Genomic DNA, 23605 nt, shown 5'->3' with positions numbered 1-23605 from the left:
GCATCAGTCAAGTTCTTGTATTTCTCTGTTTATTTAATCTCCTAATGGTGATTCAAATTGTAATAGTTAAACTGCTCTCCACAAACTAAGCACACAGCTTTAACTCTGACTTCAGTAAATAAATACTTATGTCCATAAGTCTTGTTAAAATCTCTGCATTCTAGATTAATCTTTTTTTATGTGAGCTGACATCTTTTGGGATCTAGCAAACTCACATCTCTCATCAGTGTCAGTTCCAACTGATTTATGGTGAAGCTGCATCCACTTACGAACACGTATATGTATGTAAATTAAAGAAAAAAAAAAGTCACCTTCAAAATGAAAGCACTGATTCCTCACAGAATTGCAGAAAACAGTAAGCCATTCTGTGAGGGGCAGTTTATCAAATTGTTTGGTGGCTGAAATGGGACAAACTGCATGGTGTACAGTATCAGTCAAAAGTCTGTGTATCCAAACTTTTGACTGGTACTGTATACTTATTTTCCTTTTAATCCTAATTTCCCATTTACCTCACACAGGCAGTCAGAGACAAACAAAGGGCTGGATGTGGTAGAGGGGCCTTACAATACCCACAGCTTGGAAAACCTTTTTAGACAAGTACTTTTGAGCCTGGTACTTGGAGCTCCTGGTCTATTATCAACAAGATGGATGAAATGAGACTGAGAATAATGCAGCACTGCATGACAGTCACCACAGAGACCTGGCTGAACCACAGCATTCTTGGTGCAGCTATAGAGCTAGCTGTTTGTTTTGTTTACAGAACAGATCAGATTAGGGACTCCAGGAAGAGCAAAGGAGTTTGCACTGATGTGTACAAAAGATTATAAACATTGCTGCCTGGACCTGGAGTATGTGTTGAGGAGCAGAACTTGCTTTCTTTTGGGTGAATTCATGACAGTAACAGTCATTGTAGTATTCCCCCATGTGCTAATGCTAAACTAGCTCCATGTCAACTCCCCAATACCAGAGTACAACATTCAAAGTCAAGTCTACACAAACATCTGAGAAGCATTCAAAGCAATGCATTTAGTACACCTAGGTAATATGAGGACGTTTTCTTAAGTCTGACTTTAGCTTAAAGATCATGGATCTACCCTGCCCCCCCCCATGGGGAAAACCTAGAAGCAGCATGAGTGATGCAAAGCATGTGGAAAGGTTTTAAGGCACTGATGGACAAAAAGACCACCCAGTGATGACTACAAGCTACCTGACATTTTCCAGTTCTTTCCCTGTGGGTCTGCCACTAAATATCCCACCTTATGAGAGCCCAACATTGGTCTTAACCCTATCTCGACGGGCTGGTGGGCTTTTGAGGCCCGTGCCAAGTTTTACGTCATGTAACTCCTGAGCGGCTAAAGGTAGAACCACTAGAACTTGGTGACTTTTCCTAGAATTTATCTGGCAACGGTTCTATTATAATGAGTCAAATTCACCACTTTTAATGTTTCCATCGTAATAGCTTTTTGACAGACGTTTTAAAAAATGTATTGCTTTCGGTTTAATCAATGTAGTTTCCAGGTTTTCTTTTTTAATTGGGCATTTTAATCACATTAACAACATTTTACGTAATTATGTATTTATGGAACACTTATTAATTAAAGTAATTAATTAAAATAATTTATGCTAATTTGGTGAATACATGGAATTATGAAGGTCAAAATCCACGTTGACAGATCAGCCGTGAGGTACATTGTCCCTCAAACTCCAGTTGTAACAAGAAAGGAGTTATTTGTTTCAGAAGTATGCATTATTGAACGTTCCAGTTCCACTTGTGTTGAATATAACGTGTTATAAGAAGTTCAAGCCGGCCCTGTGACAGGCTGGTGACCTGTTCAGGGTGTACCCCGCCTCTCGCCCTATGACAGCTGGGATAGGCTCCAGCCCCCCCCACGACCCCGAACAGGATAAGCGGAAGCGAATGGATGGATGGATGGAAGAAGTTCAAGCCATTTTTCAATATGTATGACATCATTTTTATGATGTCATTTTGCCATAGTTGCCAATGCTAATGACAACAAATATCTCAGAAGACACTGAAAATTTATCTGATGTGCATTCTAATAGGGAAGTAAATAGGGTTAAAGCCAAACCAGGTGAGGGCCATCTGTCGAGAAGCTTGTACTGTCACAAATAAGAAGCATCTACCACCACTAATCTAGAGGAACATAAGTTTGCCTACCTCGCTAAAGAAGTCATTGCAACAGCACTTCACACATCCTCACCCAAAAGAACCAAACCATTATGAGAACTGCATCAAACACTGTTATTCTCTACAAACTGGTCATAAAAAATGTAAAACCTTGGTCCATGAGTCATACTTTGCCACTGACCATCCATAAAAGGCCAGAAACTCATTCACTCCCTTCCTAAATAAAGGGTATCACACAGGATTGCATGCTGAGTCCAGTGCTCTCCAAACATTTCACTCATGACTTCAACCCCATTTGTACCATTATGAAGTTAGCTGGCAACACAATAGTAGGGCTTATAGGGGAGACAGCCTACTGGCTTGAGCTGAACCATCTCACCATCAAGACCATTCCGTCAGCTATGTGGTTTATCAGTTGTCCAGCCACTGAGCAAAGAGAATTGCATAGTGTGAGAAGGTGACCCAGACTCCCAGACGAACACCCAAGCCTCTCCGTATTTGAACCTCTGCTGTGTGGTGGATGATTCAGGGCAACACAAGCCAACCAAATGACTGAGGAGCAGCTTCTCTCCAGAGCCCCATGCATCACACCTCTCCTTTACCCATAGCCACATCACATTCATCCTCAGAGACTGTTAAGAAAACTTGCACAGGTAGCCACTTTCAGATATTATTGCTGCTTCTACTTTTTAAAAAAATATGCTTTTACATTCTATTTATTTTCTGTGAGGCACCATATAGAATTTCATTGTACCTAAATACAGTGACAATAAAGTGCACTAAGAGCTTTCAAACAAGCACTAAATCTAACGTAACAAGAACTGGGAGCAAGTCCAAGCTGCAACAGAGCCATGGGTTAAGCATGTAAAGAGATCCAAAGCCTGACAGACAAACATATTGCACCTACTTTTGGTTGTTAAACTATAACTACACACTCACCAAAGGAATTTGAGTTCAATAGTTTTTTTTCCCTGATCATTCAAAAAAAAAATACAGATTTCCCAGTAAACAAACAAGAAAATCCTCTCATTTGAGAAACTGAAAAATATTTGGTATCTTTCTTAATAAATGGTTCATGCACAAATAATTTATTGAAACTAACACTGGTACAATTGCTGCCAATCAATTAGTCACCAAATTAGGTAAACCCTTTGTTTATTCATCCATTGATTTGCTTTGTATTTTAAGACAGAGGTTTCTGACATGTCATTCTTGCTATGGGATCATTTCATCCCAACAGCAGTGACATTCAGGAAGACACTGCAATGACTTCTTTCAGTATTAGGAAACTGCATCATTTGTGCTCAGAGTCAGGTGAATTAGATGCTGCTGTCCACTTTTATTATCATCTCATAGAAAATAATGATTCTTTTTTCTTTCCCAGTGGCTTTCTGTAACCATCCATCCTCAAAAGTATAAAAGAAAAAGGAAAAAAAAAAAGCCAAGGGTCCCTATAGAACTGGCTGTCACCCTGGTGGATCTCAGCCTTACTTGAATATCCTTAACCTCCTTATATCCATATCCTTACATTTTTAGAGATTCTGACTACTCAGCGCCTAGATAGTGTTAACGAACCATCTGCAGGGATGATTATATATATATATATATATATATATATATATATATATATACACTGTGCCACTCTGTGGAAGCCTAAAATTTTATTCAGGTTTCCCCTACAGAAAAACACAGACATATTCTGCAAACACAGTTTGTATCTGAAATAGGCTTTCAAAAAATAAAATAAAACAAAATAAAACCTTCTGATATGTGCAGTTATTAGACAACAAGATCATCTTTTTTTTTCTTTTACTGAGAGTAGTGAGAATCAGAGGTCACATCAAGCTAAGCATCAGAGGCAGTAAATGTAAAAGTGTACAATGATATTCATGTAAATGAAAATCTTCAAAGGAAGGTGCAGACAGTTAAGTGAGAAAATGGTAAATCTGCATTTCCTTACTCATAAAGCAATTGTAAAGCCTCTTTCAAAAATTCATGAGCTTGAAGTGTTCTTCTTCCCTGCCTTTGTTATCATTAGGTGTGTCTTGTTGCATTACTGTCACCTGTAGATTAGTGGAACATTTGGAAACCACTGAAAGGAATATGCATCGCATCACCTTTTTAAAACAAGGACCAACTCTCAGAAAAACAGCCCCATGGCACTTCTGAAGTCCACAGGAAACCTTTGAGATGAAACAGATTGTAACATAGCACCAGCAGCCTAACTCTTGTAATGTGGTGGGTAAAGGAAGGACACAGGAGATCATTACACAAGATATTGTTTTACAGTTAGAAGCAGAAGTCACTGATCAGACTTTTGAGCCCATGCTGACCATCTGCTATGGCGTAAAAAAGCTTTACACCATCCGGAAATATTAGAATATGTTTGATTTCAGACGGAGGATATTGTTGAATTTCATGTCTGATGACACAGCCACTTAGCTTGGCATGGACGGCTGGTCCCAGCAATGGCAGTTCCAGTTGCAAAGGTTGCACTAGCCGATGAGAGGCAATACCATCAATCAATGCAATGCTTAAAATAACAGAACATAATAAAAACAAACAGCCAAAAGAATATAGCCTGTCTAAATGTAGAGACAGTTCTTGTTGCACTGAGACTTGTCCTCGACGCTTTGGAGATCAATGCTGTACACCTCCAAAAGTATGCCTCTACCATAACCCCACAGTAAAGAAAAACTTAAAGAACTGTTGCAGATTATTATGCTTCTAGACACAATACACAGACAAAACTAATGTGATTTGGCCTTCTAACAAATAATTACTAGTTGTGTGTGTGTGTGTGTGTCTGTGTGTCTGTGTGTGTGTCTGTATGTGTGTGATAGGTAGAGAGAGAGAACGAGAAAACAGCAACTGGTGTATCAAATTCACTCCACTGTGGTCTTGGATGGTCAAAGATCACAGTGGAGTGAATTTCCTGGCTCCAAAGAAGGTTGAGGAATTTCATTATTTCATTACCACATTACTGTGTATGTATGTATGTGTGTGTGTGTGCTTAGGTTTATGTATATGTGTAGCAGAGAGACAGACAGACAGTGAAGGGAGTTTCTGGGAAAGTTTTGTGCTGCCAAACGTGCCATGGAACATTGCTCATGATTATCAAAGACTGTTCTAATTTTGTCCAAATCAATATCTTTCTGTCTCCCTTGGTCTGTCTCACAGACTCCCTCCCTCCATCTCTCTCTGTCCTCCTTTTGAACAGAGGCAAGGCCACCTTATTATAATTCAGCCCTTAATTACCAGCTGGGAATCAAGGCTAAATGAAGTCTCTGTAAATACTAAAGTGGTTCATTAAGTCTCCCTCAAAGTGTATCTACTCTGGTTATCTAACTTGTTCTCAAAACAGTCACAACCCCATTAAATTAGTCCAGATTTGGCAAAGTCTGTTGTACAGTGGAGTGACAGGAGTCTGAAGATGTGACTCTTTGGTCTATAATGTCGACCACTGAAGTGGGACATACTTTATTGATAGAGATTGTAATTAACTGGCTGTGTGGAGACAAAGGAAATTGCACATTCATCATATCAAATTGGCTCAGGGGGCTTAGCAAGGGCCAGATAATGGCTCTCTTCATGCCTGAGCCGTGACCAGAGTGCAGACAGCCAGGGATTGTCACATTTGTATACACAATGCAGTCGTGGTTTCACACAAATAAACAGTTGTTAACATGCTCATGCAAAAACCCCTCCAAACACTAATGCCAAAATCAGACTACTCTGTGCTTTTGTCTTTTCAAATGCTCGCTGCATCAGATTAGCTTTTAGAGCGTAAGCCCTTGGCATGACTACACAAGGGATGTGTAAGGAGCAAAGGGACTGACCTGAAGTCACAACACTGCTAATATTTTTGTATGTGATCACAGTTAAATGAATAAACACATTGTGGCAACAGCGGCCTTTGTCTTTCTCACCCACAACAGAGAGCCAAAGTATAAGCCTTTGGGGACGCAGCATGACTGTGCACTCGCAGAGGTGATGTCACAGCCACAGATGTGATTTAATTGATTAATGTTCTTGACTGGAGGGTACAAATGTTGTAAAGACTTGGAGAAATGGGATAAAATATCATTCCTGTTTTGCTGTTATTTTTATAGTAAGAGCTCTCCCTGCTGCTATGGGTCAACATCACTGAATACATTACGCCTGTGAATGCTGCCAAATATTGCCAAAGAAGAAATTAGTGTGCACCGCACTGGAAGCACACTGTGAAGTGAATGTGAGTGGCTCTCACCGTGAAATCATGGGATCTAGCCACTTTCCTTATTGAGTATCAAACTCTTCAGATTTTCAACATGTGCACAACTTGTACACCTTGTGTAATCAGTACAATCAGAGGTGCAAATGAGTGCATGGGTGAAGAAGTGGCGTGTGTAATGTTGCAGAAAACCAAACCAAAGAGCAACCAAAATACAAAAACGTTTCTCAGTCAGTGAGCTCTGAGGGCTTTCGTAGAGCGCTGGTGCACTGGGCCCAGGTGTTGCCAGCATCACTGATTGTAAACAAGCCCCATCACCTCTCCGATACATGCAGATGAGACCTGCCACACAAAACGGGTTGAAAGGAATGCAGGGTGGAGTGGGTCGTGACACTCAAAAATACAGTACATCAGTTAACTGCAGACAAAATGATATTGCCACTGAAAGAGCTGTCATTCATAAAGGCTGGCACATTGGCTAGATCTCTCTTAAAACTTTAAATATTTAAAAAACTACTTACATTTTTTATCTTAATATTGATTTTGTTTAGTTAAATAAAGTTTCCGTAGTACTTCCACTTTCCCCTTTATTCATCTTTGGCTTATCTTTGATGTCACATAGCAGACAATTCCTGACCTCTGAGAAGGAGAGTACTAATTTTCCAGACTTCTGCTAGGTGGAGGGCAGATTTGTGTTGGTGCTGCGTGGGACTTTCCTAAGAGCTGTTATTTCATAGGTGGTTGAATTTGATAAGAGCTTTACACTTCTGTCAGCTCCTCATTGACAGCTTGATAACTATTGTCTGCTCTCTTCCTGTTTTGTCACCTCCATTTCTCTTCTTTTTAAATTCACCATCCAACCTCTCACACACGCTCTCTCTCTTTTCCTCTTTCTGCTCTATCCTGTCATTCTTTGCACCTATACCATTCTTCTTTCACTCTTCTAACTTTTCTCCTCCATTTTACATGACTTTCTTTTTTGTTTGTTTTTTTTGTTCTTTTTATTTTTTTTGTTGCTTCCTCCCCACCCCCCACAATCTATCTAGTGATCCTGTTGGACACTACAACAGTGCTGGGAGAACTGGACTGGAAGACCTATCCTGTCAATGGGGTGAGTGACCCTAGTATTTCTTGAATTAAGACTATTAAATGTTAAGCTTTTTATTGAACTAAAAGAAAGAAAGAAAAAGATGTCTCTGATTTGACCCTTTCTTTTCCAAAACTGAACACTTGAGCCACAGCAGATTTTCTTGCACTTGAGTCAGATGCAGACAGGAGACAAGGTCTTGTGTCTTATTAAAAAATCCTGTGGGCATCAGGCAACATATTTTATATGCCAACCTTCCTGACAGCAGTTAGAGCAATGTGTCATCCAGTGAACACTGATTTGGTGACTTGTGGGTCAAAAAACATCCATAATTTCAACCACATTTTAATTCTAAACTTCAACATGTTTAGCACTCAAAATATATATTCAGTAAGTAAAGACATGCGCCTAGATTTATTGATTATGAGAACATAAAATGTAAACAAAGTTTGTGTACGCTCTGACCTTGCTTCTATTCAAGGGAGCGCCAAACAGCACAGATGGGGTTAAGGACGTATACAATGTTTGCCCCTAAGGTTGGCTCAGAGGCAACAAGTGGATGCTGGGGCGGAGGTGGACAGCAAGGGACAGCATAGCTTTCAGGTTAGCTGTGTGTCAGATACCATGATGCAAAGGAGCGTACAGAGCACTGACACCTTAAGTATACACCACCCATATGAGAAGGATGTGTTGGACATACACCAAGCAGCAGCCACAACATTAAAGCCACTGACAGGTGAAGTGGATCACTGATCATCTCATTACAATGCAATGCAGAGTGCTGTCTCCACCACCATTAGATGAGAGCAAGGATAGGAGCGGTAAGAATGTAAGTGAGTACATTTACTCAAGTACTTTCCTAGCTCTGATGCACTTGTACTTTATTTTTAGGCATTTCCATATTAGGCTGCTTTCTGCTTTTATGACACCATATTTTGGGTGCAATTGCTGTACTTTTTACTCCATACTATTTGTTTTAAAGCTTTGGTTGTTCATTAATTTGCAGATTAATTGGATTATTATAGATCAAACTGCCCAGCAATATGTAAGGAATTAAAATCATCAACAACTGCAACATTAAAGAGATATACAGATCAATAAATCAGTAATTTTGCTTGAATAATATCATATATGTGATTATGAAAAGTCTCATTCCACATAATGAGCACATTTACTTTAGGTATATATTTTGATTATACAATCTGTGCATTAAATGACTTTTACTTAAGTTGGAAGTGTAAATTTTTTTTCTGCTGCTCCACTTTTCACATAAAAATCTGTTATATGTCACAGGACTGTGCATGAGCCTGAAAATCTTCAGTTTTCAATGACAGTTTTGGTTTTCTTCTGATTTCTGTGGCTTTCCCTGCTGTGTTATTGGTGTACATTTGTTGGTTCAAGTTGATTAAATTAACTAACCTACAGGATTCATATTATTAATGAAAATAACTGTCTTTTAAAAAGTGTCTCAACCATATTTAGTCCACTTTTAACCCAGGCAATATGTCATGAAAAGACTTGCAGACCTGTGACGGCTGTCAAATTACTATTATTACTAGAAGTAATAATAACAGGGTATAATGTGCTGTTGGTATTGAAAATGAACACAATTCAATGAAGATCAACAGAAATGGCAGCTCTGTTGATGCTAACAGCTGCCATTTTTGTAGACAGCTTTCCAAAAAAAAAAAATAAAATCAGGCTGTGCTCATTTTACATGTTTGAGTTGGTTTGGAAAAGCAGAATGTGCGCACCAGTTCTCTGAAAAAGAAACCGGGATACTGTTACGCATGAAAATCTGATCCATACTCAGGAGTTCTAATTACTGTGTGGGCATGCGCATCTGTGACTTAAGTGATACAGAAATATCATTACATCACATTCATCTGCTTTTATTCAAAGAAGCTTCCATGGGGGAAAAAGCAGTTTCACTCAAAACTGGAAGTGTAACCCGTTAATCAAATGACTCAGAGTACCTTTAATGTATTTAAAGAAATACACTTAGTGCAGTTAGGTCTTTATATTATTGAATGCAGGCATAATTTTAAAGTTTCAAGTGCAGACTTTTAGCTTTAGTTTGAGGGACTACGGAATTACAGCCATTATTACACCCCCCCCCCCCCCCCCCCCCCCCTCCTCACACACACACACACACACACACACACACACACACACACACACACATTTTCAGCTTTTGCAGATGTTTTTTTTGGAAAGTCTAATCGAGTCTTTCTGTTTAGGCAAGCAGTCATTACTTTGGCGAACCTTTTGTATTTACTCTTGTGGAGTCTTGTCTTTATGACAAACATGAAAAAGGGGATGCATACTCTGTAGAGCGTTTTCCAGAACATCCTGTGACTGTCCATCACTTTTTTTTTTCCATGGATGTGGGATTTTGTGTTGCTGCGTATATTTATTTCTCGAAATGTACCAAATTGCCGATTTGGCCTCTCCAAATTTTTCTGTTCCCTCGCTAATGGATTTGTTTTGTTCTTGCAGTCTGAAGACGGTCTGTTTTACTTGCACTGAGATCTCCTTTGACCACATGTTGTGGATTAACAGAAACACCTTCCAAATACAAATACCACACTTCGAATCATCTGCAGACCTTTTGACTGCTTAATTTATGCTGAAATAATGAAGGAATAGCCAGCGCCTGTCCATGAAAGAGCTTTTGAGTGAACTGTCTAATTACACTGCCTCTGAAAAAAGAGATTGCATATAAAAATAGCTGTATTTTCTCTGTTATACTGTTAATGCAGTATTTTTCTTCATCCTCATATTTATAACTGTAAGCTGAATGTATTTTGGTGCACAGACAAAAATGTGTCAGTGTCAAAAAATATAAGGACCCTATAATTTCCCTACAGTTGCCGAGATGTGTTGTAACTCATTATCTAAGAGTGGGTTCATCCTGGAGCTGAGATGACTTAATGCGTTAAGTTGACACCTCTCCTCAAAAAAAATTATTTTAAAAATCATTTATTTAAGTCTATGGGATTTAATTATCTGCTACTCACCAGAAATAACATAAGCTGAATGTGTTTGATGCCGCTCAGGAAGGAAGGGACACAGGACTTAACATGAAACCCTGGTGAGCTGTGTGCAGTTCTGCTCTGACCCACTTCCAGAGCTCACTCTTAGGTTCTGGATTTAAGGAATAAATGGAAACAGAAACAGGAATCATCACAGTTGGACAGCTGCTAAAGACCAAACACTCAAAAATTACACTAGTACACTAATGACATCCATGCTCCCTTTTATTTATGTATTTATTTATTGAAATTAGATGTTCTGGTCATAAATGGGCTTGACAAGCTACTTCTTCAAAACTGTCTTAATTAGGTACACTTATTCCACTGGTTGTTAAAACAAATATCTAATCAGCCAATCACATGGCAGCAGCTCTATACATTTAGGCATGCAGACATGGTCAAGACAACCCGCTGAAGTTCAAATCATGATTTTAGTGACTTTGAACATATTATGGCTGCTGGTGCCAGACAGGCTGGGTATTTCAGAAACTGCTGATCTGCTGGGATTTTCCCACACGACCATCTCTAGGGAATGGTCTGAAAAAGAGAAAATATCAAGTGAGCAGCAATTCTCTGGCTCAGAGTTCAGAGGCGAATGACCAGACTGTTTCAATTTGATTGGAAGGCAGCAGTAACTCAAATAACCAACTGTTGCCGAATATGCAGAATAGCATCTCTGTTCTCTGCACAACAAACCAAACCCTCAAACAGATGGGCTACAGCAGCAGAAGACACAGCTAAGAACAGGAAACTGGGACTACAATATACATGGGTTCACCAAAATACTATAACAGAAAACTGGGAAAAACATTTCCTGGTCTCATGAGTCTCGATTTCTGCTGCAACATTCATATAGCAAGGTCAAAATTTGCCTTAAAAAAACATGAAAGCACGGCTCCGTCCTACAGTACCTTGTTTCAAATGTTCAGAGTGGTGGTGTTTTGGGCCCCTTAGTACCAAGTGAGCATCATTTAAATGCCACAGCCTGCCTGAATCTTGTTTAGCCATCTTCTGATGGCTGCTTCCAACAGGATAATACTTCATGTCACAAAGCTCAGATCATCTCAAACTGGTTTCTTGAACATCACAATGAATTCAGTGTATTCAAATGGCCTCCACAGTCACCTGATCTCAATCCAATAGTGCACATTTGGGATGTAGTGAAAGGGGAGATTCTCATCATGGATGTGCATCTGACAAATCTGCAGCAGCTGTGTGATAGCATCACACAGCTGCTGCATCTATGCCACAAAGAATTTAGACAATTCTGAGTTCAATTCAATTCTGTTTTATTTATATAGTGCCAAATCACAACAAACAGTTGCCTCAAGGCACTTTATATTGTAAGGTAAAGACCCTACAATAATACAGAGAAAACCCAATAGTCAAAACGACCCCCCATGAGCAAGCACTTGGCAACAGTGGGAATAAAAAACTCCCTTATAAAAGGAAGAAACTTCTGGCAGAACCAGGCTCAGGGAGGGGCAGTCATCTGCCGCAGGGGAGGCTGAGGGGAGAGAGAGAGGACAAAAGACACACTGTGTAAGAGAGGCAGAGATTAACAATAACTAATGATTAAATGCAGAGTGGTGGATAAACAGAGTAAAAAGAGGTGAATGAAAAGAAACACTGAGTGCATCATGGGAACCCCCCAGCAGCCTAGGCCTATTGCAGCATAAGTAAGGGATGTTTCAGGGTCAAATGATCCAGCCCTAACTAGAAGCTTTATCAGAAGACAAAAGGGAGTTAACCCCAGTACTAACAAGGAGTACCTAATAAAGTGTGCAGTGGGTATATAATGTTAAAGGTAGGATGTTGGTATATAATGAGAGTAAACATTGCATTGTTCTCTTTTGTTATGTGCATCTAATTCTCTCACATGCATTCATGATAAAATCACATTTATATAACATAAAATAATACATAGGAATTCTCAAACAGTGCTTTGAAAGTGAGACCATTTGTGAAATATCGAAGGTGCACTGAAACTCCTGAAGCCCAGAGGTCTTAATTTAACTGACTCTGGTTTGCTCTGCTTGCGCTGTTTATATACCATATGCGACAACATTTATATGCAATGAATACAGATTCAAACAAGCCTTTAAAATATCTAGAGATTAAACTAATTTAATTGGTGTATATGATTCTTTTTGGTCTAAGCCTGAAGCAGAAATGCTGCTGTAGATTTCATTCTTAGAAATATTTCATCAGGGACTGAGCAACCATCAGCAGCAACAATAATTTTTTCATGACTTTGCGTCTAATTCGAGACACAAAGTGGTTGTGGGGTGGGGGTTGTTTGTGCTTTCAGGCTATTATTAAAAGTGTAATAAATCCTTTGGAGCAAAACCAATAAATAGCAGCAAAAGGCTGAGATATTTTCAGGGCCAAATACCAATATTGAAAAAGCTTCTCCTCCCTTGCACACAGCCTAAACAGTGTTTTTGCTATGGGGACCAACAACGCCATTAATTGGTTGAACAAAAAACACAGCAAAACTCCACCACCTAGATTCATATCAAATCAATAATTCATCAAAACTACAGAGATTTAATGACATTTTCATAACACCACTCTCTCCCTTCCCTTTAGTCTGACAATGACAAATTGCTTTGTTTTAATCAAAACCTCAAATCTCTTAGCCAGGTTGAGTGCTGCTGCCTCGATTGTTTTTAATACAATGCTATCTGCCTGTGCAGTGTTGGTAGGTGTGTGTGTGCACATGTGATTTATCTTAATGTTTCAGCACCTATGAACACGAAATATTTACTGACTTTCACCTGAAAGGAGATTCCAGATTAACTTTTTTTTTTTTTTCTGGCTGTGTGCACCAATTACATAAATTCTTATCATGTGTTACTTAAATACAAGTAGTTTTCCAACAGTAAAGACATTTAATGTGATAACATTTTAACCTTCACTAAAGCAAAACTCTTGCCCCTTCTTCACTGTGATTAAATCAGTCTGCCTTGTTAACAATAAAGGAATAGCAGTTAACACACTCTGGGTGTTTTTTTTTTCCAGATAATATAATGACAACCAGAGCTGCCAATACCAAAATATCTTTGGAAGTAAGTTGAAGTGAACATGGCCAAAAATGAGTTATTACATGAAGAAAAGAAAAGAAAAGAAAAGAAAAGAAAAGAAAAGAAAAGAAAAGAAAAGAAAAGAAAAGAAAAGAAAAGAAAAGAAAAGAAAAGAAAAGAAAAGAAAATACTCTCTGGGGACTGCCCATAGCCTCAGGCCCAAGAGATACAACCCCTGTCTATGTTAACCAAAGGTAGTGTATCTGTATGGTATACCGTAGTCAGTGTGTTTTTATCCAAGCAATATCATGTGGAGATTTTTGTTTTCATATTTGGTTACACTGCTCATGTGGATTTGTAATACTGTAGTTTTTTTTTTTTTTTAATAGATTTAATTCCTAATGTGTTTCTGTGCATTTTCCTTTTCCACTGCTTTTGTGGCTCCCTTTCTGTCTTCCGTGTGTGTGTGTGTGTGTGTGTGTGTGTGTGTGTGTGTGTGTGTGTGTGTGTGTGTGTGTGTGTGTGTGTGTGTTTTCCATACCTTTCTCTAAGTTTGGTTTATTTTATTTTTCTTGTTTTTATTGCTGTTTTTTTTTATTTTTTTGCTGTTCTCGTCTTATTCCCTCCTCTGATTTCTTACTAGTTTTCACCTGTTTCCTCATGTGCCTCTCTTATCAGTTAGTCCCACAAATTTCTCTTGACTTCTTTTCCACCGTATTTCTACAGCTGTTTCATTATTATTCTTTTTTTTTGTCTCTTTTTTTCTTACATTTAACTCTATTTGTATGGCACCAAATCAGTGTTTGGTTTTTGTTTTCATTGCTCTGCTTGTTCTTTAGTTGCACTCAACCAACTTCTTCTCTGCAGTGACTTAAGTAGTTTTTTCACTCCCACAAGTTTCTCAGAATATTTATTTATTTAGCAGCCTTTTTTCTCAGTCTTAACTTGTAAACTACAAACATATTGTAAAAAGAAAAAATGAAGGCATATTTCTAAGTTCGTATGGATAACCCCAGCTTTCTTTTTGTAAAGAAAAGAGAAGCTACTCTATAGATATGTTTTCAACTTGTATTATTCTTAATGTAGCTGTCATGGATTTTTAGGAAGAGGACCCGACTGCAGACTCTTAGGAAAACAGAATAAACTGAAAACACATCTTTTATTCAAACTGGTGGAAAAGTACAAAATTCAAATAACAAAGTCCACACAGGAATCCAGCAATTCAGGCAGTGAAGACACAAGGTGCAAAAACAGACACTGTGACAATGACTGAGAGGGTGACACCACTATATATATATATATATATATACACAAGAGGGCAGTTAGGGGAAGTAAACATAGCTGGGGCAAATGAGGCACAGGTGAACAGAATCTAGGTAACGAACGGGGGAGAGAGACAAAGACTTAAGAAGAAACAAAAGGACGGGGGCTGTAATACTAAACTGAAACACAAAGAAACAAATATAATCCAGTACTCAAGATGTAAACAGAACCCAGAATACAAAAGTAACCAGAACTAAAAAATAACCCCCAAAGATATCCTAAAATACAAAACTCAAAACACTGGGTCAGAGAGGTCAGGTGGAACTTGTTCTCACTGAAAAGAAAAGTTTTTTAGAGCACCTTAAAGACTGCTATAAATTCAGTCAGTTTTTCAGATACAGCTTGCTGGTACCATATTGGACCGCCTTTTCCCTTAAGAAGTATGTTAATTCTTCAGGGCATAGATTCAGAAAGGTGATGGAAACATTACTCAGAGGTTTTGGTCCATATTGACACGATAGCATCACACAGATTTGTCAACTGCACATCCATGATGCAAATCCACTTGTGTCTTTATGTTATTATGTAGTATAATTTTTTGTCTGTATTATACTTAACTTGGATTCTGTTTTTATCAACAGGACTTGAAGAATTATAATCTGTTTTATTGCTCTTTTATATTTGTTCATTGTAGTCTTCTTATTGTTGTTTTTAGGTAGACAATTTTAAGATCTGTCCAGGGACAACAGATGAAAAATAGCCTTTTGGCTAATTCTGGTGCATTTACTGTAATGTTAATTAATGTACACTGTCCCTGTCAAATAATAATAATAAAAAAATCTTTCATTCCACCCCATCCCAAAAGGTGAGCAGATGGATTGAGATCTTTTTCACAGTGAACTCCCTTTTATGTTCAAGAAAGGAGAGTGAGATGATCTGAGCTTTGTGACATGGCATGTTATCCTGCTGGAAACAGCATTCAGAAGATGGGTACGCTGGAATCCATCTTCTGCTGGTCATAAAGGGTGGACATGTTCAACAGCAATACGCAGCCAGGCCTTTGTGTTTAAATGAGGCTCAGTTGGTACTAAGGGGTCCAAAGTATAACATGAAAATATCCCCAACACCATTATATCACCACCAGCAGCCTGAACTGTTGGTACAAGGCAGGATGGATCCATGATTTCATGTAATTGATGCCAAATTCTGACCCTACCATCCAAATGTTGCAGCAGAAATAAAGACTTATCAGATCAGGCCACGCTTTTTCCAATCTGTATGAATTGTAGCCTCAGTTTCCTGTTCTTAGCCAGTAGGAGTGACACCCAGTGTGGTCTTCTGCTGCTTGTAACCCATCTGCTTCAAGGTTCATTGTCTTGTGCATCTGGTTATTTGAGTTACTGTTGCCTTTCTATCAGCTCAAGGCAGTCTGGCATTTCCCCTTCTTCAGCAGGTTGCCTTGACCATGTCTACATACCTAAGTGCACTGAGTTGCTTGAGTTGCAATTGGCTGATTAGATACTTGTGTTAATGAGCAGTTGAACAGTTGCACCCAGTGAAGTGGCCAATGAGTGCATATAATTACATCAGTTTGTGAGTCTCTTCTTGACAGTGAGTCAAAAAGCTTTGTCAAGGTCAGCCTCTTGTGCCACTACTTTTATGACTGTATATTTTGAATAGTATTCTCTGTTGTCTCAGAGAGTGTGTGATACTAAAGCACCGAGCAAGTACTTGTCCAGTGTCAGCTTGCGAGTTGGAATTTTTAAAAATGATCTCAGACAGTACTTTTATAGGTTTTGATCAGATGCAAAAATATTTAAGGCTCAATGAGTTGTTAAGGATAAAAATTCGAGATTATCATTAACAGTGCCTCTTTGCTACCCCTTCCTTTGTCTGCGCCTTCTCGCAATTTTTTCCATTGCCATCACTGCCTTAAAAACATACATAAGTCACTTGTAGGCAGAGAAAGGCTACTAGCTGGGCAGAACAATTGTAAAGCCAAAGTAGCACCTCCTTCAGTCAACTCAGAGATGACTCTTCAGTTCTGGTCATACTTTTTTGTCCAGTTCTACTTCCAGATGAGGATATTCAAGAGAAATAAATCTGCAATAAATGTTTAATTTTGCTGCTTAATTAAGTACCTAACCACTTAATTGAAGGTTGTCTCTAAAAAAGTAGATGTAGTTTAAATGTGATTATTGTTGCTGGCAACGCCGATGTCCACTTACAGCCATAGCACTTCACCACTGGTGAAAAGAAAACTTTCTTTTTATGCTTGTAATCCCGGTCTTTGTCCAGCCATCAGCTGATTTGAAAGATGATGTTTGCATCTGCAAGGCAAAAGTTCCATCTTATCCAAGCTGTCAAAAATTCCTGTCAAGAACTCAGCACATAAACTGCTGGGAGGAAAAAAAGAAACCCAATCAGAGCAAGTTTTTGATTCTGAACATCTTTGCAAAATAAAAGTTTTTTCAGCTGCTTCTCAAGCAGTTGCAGAGAGGGCTAAAGTGTGTTTTAATGTGTGGAATAGATAAACTGGAAAACGCACCAAGCTCCAACCTCACCCACTGACTTATGCTGTGCACAGCAGTGCTCAGAAAAACAGCTCTCAGTAGCTGGGACCTCTGGGGTGGTGTTAAGAGGTGTCTGAGACTGGATCTAATGGCAGCATATCTTGTGGGCATTTTTGATTATGGGGTGGAGACTGTTGTTGTGGCACATCCAGTCGATGTTTGATCAGATCTGGTAAGTTAGGAGGCTGGATCGACCCCTTGGGTTCTCACTTCCTGGTGTTTCTCGAGGCTTTCTTGAGTACTGTCCTGCTGGGGCAGGCCAAAATGATTGGAGAATAACACTAAAAACACTGGGTAGTATGGTTGGTCTGTAGCAATTTTTAGGAAGTTGTAGAAGTTAAAGTAACATCAACATGGATGTCACTACCCAAGTTTTCCTGGCTCTTTTGGTTTTAATGTGGATGATCAGTGTGTATACACAGGGTGTATAGCTGCCCTGTCAGGCTGGGCTGCCCTGTTTCTGAGTACTACAGCAAAAGCAGGGAATGAGCAGGGATGAGGAGATATCAGTAAAGTGTTATACTCCAACGCCTACAGTACCTTCCAAGTCAAAGAACATGCACTATTTTTTTTTTTTTTTGTTTACAACTGGTTTTATAATTTGTTTGTGCATTTTGTCTAAATCTAAATGTAAAAATGTATATTTTTTCATTGTTGTTGTAGAATATGCAGATTTCAGATGCTTGTGTGAAGCATGCACCTCCAAAAGCTAAACTACATATTATGCCACTCTGCACATTAAATAAGCTGATAGCTTCATAAAAACTACCAGTTGCAGTGCACGTTCAGCACAGAGAGAAATACAGTGCTGAGAAAAAGTATTTGTCCCCTTCCTGATTTCTACCTAATTATCCAAAAACTTTGGACAACGTTTTGGCTCTTTGTGAAAAAGTAATTGCCCTCTTTACCTAATAACTGGTTATGCCACCTTTTAGCAGTAAGAACTGCACTCCAGCATTTGTGATAACTGGCAGTGAGAGTTTTACATTGCTGTGGAGGAATTTTGTCCCACTCTTCTTTGCAGAATTGTTTTAATTCAGCCACATTGGAGGGTTTTAGAGCATAAACAGCGTGTTTAAGACTATGCCAAAGCATCTCAGTCTGATTTAAGTCCAGACTTTGACTAGGCTACTCCAAAACCTTCATTTTTAATTTTTATTTTTTTTTTTTTTTTTGAGCTATTCAGAGGTGGACCTGCCTGTGTGCTTCAGATCATTGTTCTGCTGCAGAACCCAAGTGAGCATGAAGGCACAAACTGATAGCTGGAGATTCTCCTTCAGGATTTTCTGGTAGAGAGCAGAATTCATGGTTCCATCAATCAAGCAAATCATCCAGGTCCTTAAGCAGCAAAGCAGCCCCAAACCATCACACTACTGCTACCATGTTTGACTGTTGCTGTGATGTTCTTTTTATGAAATGTTGTGCTAGTTTTATGCCAGATGTAACTGGACTCAAACCTTCCAAAAAGTTCAGTTTTTGTCTTGTCAGTCCACAGAATATTTTCCCAAAACACTTGGGGATCATTAAGATGTTTTTTGTTAAATTGTTTCCCCTTAATGAATGAAAGTATCATTTAAAACAGGATTTTTATTTTCTCTGCTTATCTTTGACTATTATTAAAATTAGTTGATGATCTGAAACATTTAAGTGTGAGAAATATGCAAAAAACTAAAATCAGGAAGAGAGGAAAAACCTTTTCACAGCATTTTATATGTTCATATTTGTTCAAGGATGAGAGAAACAGTTGCATAAACATCTCAAAACAACATGAGCACTGTATGTTTGGCTGCACACAGTCCCAATAAACATTATTAATTCTTAAGGATGTAATGGAGCAGAACTATTACTACGGGTACTTTACATCGACCACAAGTCCTGAAACACTTCAATACATTGATATGGCTACCATACAAATATGATATAAACTAAAGTGCTATGTGCCTATCTCAAGCCTGAATAGGGACTGAAACTCTTGATGTAAAAAGTGATGAAGTACTCGGTGGTGTTTTCTACCCTCTTCTATCTTTCAGATAATGATCTGTATGCCGATAACGTGTAAATGAACAACCAAAAGTGAGTCAGTTGCTTAATAGTTGCAGGTCTTGCAGTGTCAGTCTCGATGTAATGACAATATATGTGACTTCTGTTGTTTTTGGAATCAGTGAAGCCAGTTTTTTTTTCTTTTAACAAAATCAAGCGCCATGATGCAAAACTAAGTTTCTGCAATTCATTGCACGGTCCACCTCAATACTAAGCCATCAGCAAGAATTTTTTTGGGGGCAGTTCTTGTATTGCTCTCTCATACTGCAACATTACTGTGGGCTCAGTACATTAATTAGAGCTACACCTTGTACACAAAACCTACTTTCTGCATGCCACAGTCTGCTAAGCTTCGGACTAATAGGCAGAGCGATTAGCAGGTGCATATCTGATTGCCTCAGAGAGCGTGGGTTGCAGCTCATCTTTCAAACTCAGGGTTTGCATTTTGTTTTCCCTGCACTGAACCATGCCACATCCCAAGGGTGCATTTTAGAACACTGAGGCACACAGAGTGACAAATCACCATTTTCTCTCATTTGTATGCATAATGGAACTCCAATTACTTAATGCTGATCTTATGCAAACCAGAAAGTCTGCTTCTTGTAATAAAATACTCAGCTTCTGTTTTAAGCTTTGTAAGGAGGGCAGTGTAATGAGGATATACAGAGTACAGTATATCGTGAAGAAACTTACCTTACATGCATTTCCTTTACTTTACATCAGCTGGAAATCTTCGAAGTGACTGACTGTATGGCGTGTGGTACGGGCACTGCAGAGACCTTACAGTCAGATGCAGTCAAAGCATTACTAGAAATGTTTGAATTTTAGATTTTCAGCCATGCAAGCATGCAAGTGAAATATTTCCCTGAGAAAATACATATTTTTGTCTAATTTTTTTCATTAGATTGAAGTTTTAGGCCATATTCAAGCAGAAATAAAGAAAAAAGAGTACATATGAATATCATACATATTATCTCACGGTCCTCTTATATAATCTCCACAGGCACAATGTATTTGGGAGGCCAGAGGTCCAAATGAAAGAAGGAGTGAATATGATTGATTAATCGTTGGGCCCATGGGTGTTACATAGAGCTTATTTAGATAGCTTAATTAATAGAAGATTAATTGCTTTTGCACACTCCAGTCAAGGTTAAAGTGTTGTTTAATAATTTATATTTGAGAACACTTAATCTGTGACTCGTGCATGTGTGCGGGTGTTTTAAAATGTATGCATATCACATTCTCAACACAGGAACACTGCACGTTGTTTTCTTTTTTTTCTCTCTTTTTAAGCATCCCATTTTGAGACTCTCACAGATACAGATTTACATAATGGCAAAATGGAAAATCAATAACCAGTCACAGAGTGTTTTCAGTGTAGACACTTGTGCTTTCTCATGATCGCCACGCTCCGGTCTGTGACCTGGAAATAATAGTGTGCAATCATTGAGGAAGCTTCAGCTCTCCACCCTTTAAAGAAGAGGGAGAGGAGACACTTCCAGAGTAAGGCTTACTGGATAGTAACTCCCACAGTTATCTATGTAGAAGTGCTGTCCAAATTCAGGGGTATTTCCAAATCAAAGCCATTGTATTAGGCCAACATTAAACACCCCATTTTGTAGAATCTGTGTAGAAATGTTGCATGGATATGTATTTGCTCTTATTTAGGAGACACTATAAAGTCCCCAACATTCCATAATCCATACGCAAAGTCACTTTGTCATGGAACGGCTGTGTGGCAGGCAGGGTAGGACCCAAATGCAGGACTCTGAAGACAAGGCCTTAAGCTCAAAACAGCTTTAATGCTGGAGTCTTTCAAAATACAAACAAGAACACAAACAAGGCAGGGCATAACCGGGAACACCAAACTAAACTAGGGGAACACATAGAACACACAACATGCAGGAGGACGTGACGAAAGGCAAGGGAAAACTATGACAATGAATACACATCAGGTAAATAGGGGAGTGGAAACACCTGGAAGGACAACTGAACATAACAGGGAAAACAAGACAAGGGATGTAAAACTAAATGCAAAACACAAGAGACAAAAGACAAAAGAATAACAAAATAAAACAGGAAGTAACTGAACTTGGGTAGTTCAGCAGGGTAAGAGAAACAAACTCAGGGAATTAGCTACAATTGCAAATTAGAAAACCGGGACTGAGAAAAAATCATGAAGAGAAAATGAGCTAGAATACCAAACTCAAAATTGCCAGAACTAAGAACAAACTAAGCAGAGCAATACAAAGGTGAAGAATCAAAACCATAAGCAAACTGGGAAACTGAAGATATTTAACAACAGAACTTGAAAGACCAAAAAAACACAAAACACTGGGCACAAGACCCAGGACCCAGACACACTTGTTTTCCTCTCTCTTCTGATATGACCCATAGTAGTGTCTTCTTGTCACTGTTAGAAAAAAAAAAAAAACTTTCATGATGTGACAGTGATTTTGTAGGATAATTAACTTGGTAAAATGCAGTAAAAAAAATCCTGATTTCAGGATAAAATTGGACATGAAAAGATGTGTCCAGTTTCTATATTTTGTTTGGGTATTATCTTTTATTATTCTTTCTTCTATTAAAATTATTTACAGAATGACTCATTGCCATTCATTCAATAAATAATCTTTATACGTTTTTCGTTTCTCTGATGTTTACAGAACAGAATCAAGTAGAAACAATACCATGTCTTCAGTGTCTCTCACGCTCTTGAGGTATAATTACATGTCCAGCTGTGCATCTGGCACCATCACAGCTGCCCATGTAATACCACAGGAGTTGTGAGAAAGAAGATCTGTCAATAAATGTTGGGGCTTTTGAAGCTCTGATCATCACACCGTTAAAGCGGAGCAGACAAATGAGAGCCTGGCTGATGCAACAGCTTGAAAACATTGGTGAAACTAACTCGGTGTCTCTCAAACGTCATGTTTCTATACAGATTAAGTTTCACTACATGCAAAAGAAGGTTTACATACATTATACAGAGCAGCTCTGAAATGAAATCATTCATGGGTGCATTTATTATAATATCCTAATCTAATCTCCATATTAGCACTTTTGATGCCAATATGCTGCCATTCTAATATAATCCATACCCATATCCATATCAGCTAATCCCCACTAATCCACAAATTACTGATGTCTTACAGTCTTTCTGATTTGCTAAAACACTAAATCCCTTTCTCAGAACCAAATGTGTTTTCAGCCCATTTATTAAATCGGTCAAAACTCCAGACAATTTATAGGTGTCATTTACTCTTTTTTTCCCAAAACTTCTGTCAAACAAATGTAACTGTAATGTACATATGATGCACGATGGAATGATGCAAGTGATAGAAGTTTGAGTTAAAAGCTGATACCAACTCTGGGCGGAAACAATCTGAGAGGCGGAGGAGGTGAGAGAAAGTGTAAGAGGCAGTGGATGAAGAGGGAAAGGAGGAGGAGGATGACGAGAAGAGCAAGACCAGTAATTTCAAAGTAAATTTCAAAAGCTGTGACAGAGCATGTTCTAATTCAAAGAATGACAATGAAGGTATCTGGACAAAGACTACAATCCAATCTCAGCAGATGCTCTGTGGCCACCATTATCAGGAAATACAGAGACGATAACAGGTCCTTCAAAACAATGCAGTGAAACACGGAAACAGCTGTGCTGAACACAGTCTCAGTTTTGAAGTCACCAACAAGTTTCAGCCATTTAACTACTGAGCATATCCTCAAAACAGTAGGGAGAACAAGAAGCAAGTGTAGGAGAGCTTCCTCTGAGGAAGATGATGCTGTTATTGAATGAATCATATATTGACTGTGATCCTGCAATTACACAGGGTTCTCTGTAATGTCCTGTCTGCAGTTAACTAAAAGATGAAATGTGTGGTCAATGCATTCATGTTTTTCTTTTGCGTGGCTGTTTGTGTGTGTGATGTATACAGAGTGGTTTTTTATTTGGGGCATCTTGTAGCTCAGTGGGTTAAGCAAACAACCCATATGCTATTAGGGCTTATGCAGCAGCCAGGGTTCAAGTCTGCCCTGGTCCATTTACTGCACGTCTTCTTCTTGCTTTCCTGTCATCTCTCTTGACTGTTTCTGTGTTAATAAAGGTGAAAAAAATAAACAAGAAAAAATGTGATTGTTTGGCTTTGAGCATGGATAAAACTGCTTTAAAGGCATTTTTTGATTTTGCCAGAACAGTCACAGGTCTTGTGAATGTAGTTTA

General features: G+C 38.7%; 1 protein-coding gene across 1 annotated transcript in view; it reads left to right on the top strand.

Moving 5' to 3' along the window:
- The window catches only part of LOC115773059 (ephrin type-A receptor 6-like), an 81537-nt gene that overhangs the window by 8854 nt on the left and 49078 nt on the right, over nt 1-23605 (top strand). Inside the window, exon 2 of the mRNA XM_030719568.1 lies at nt 7409-7473. Coding sequence (XP_030575428.1) covers nt 7409-7473 — 65 coding nt within the window. The remainder of the gene's footprint in view (nt 1-7408; nt 7474-23605) is intronic.

The sequence above is a fragment of the Archocentrus centrarchus genome, chromosome 3 (assembly GCF_007364275.1).
Source record: "Archocentrus centrarchus isolate MPI-CPG fArcCen1 chromosome 3, fArcCen1, whole genome shotgun sequence".
NCBI classification, from domain to species: Eukaryota; Metazoa; Chordata; class Actinopteri; order Cichliformes; family Cichlidae; genus Archocentrus; species Archocentrus centrarchus.
This window is presented reverse-complemented; position numbering and strand designations above follow the sequence as displayed.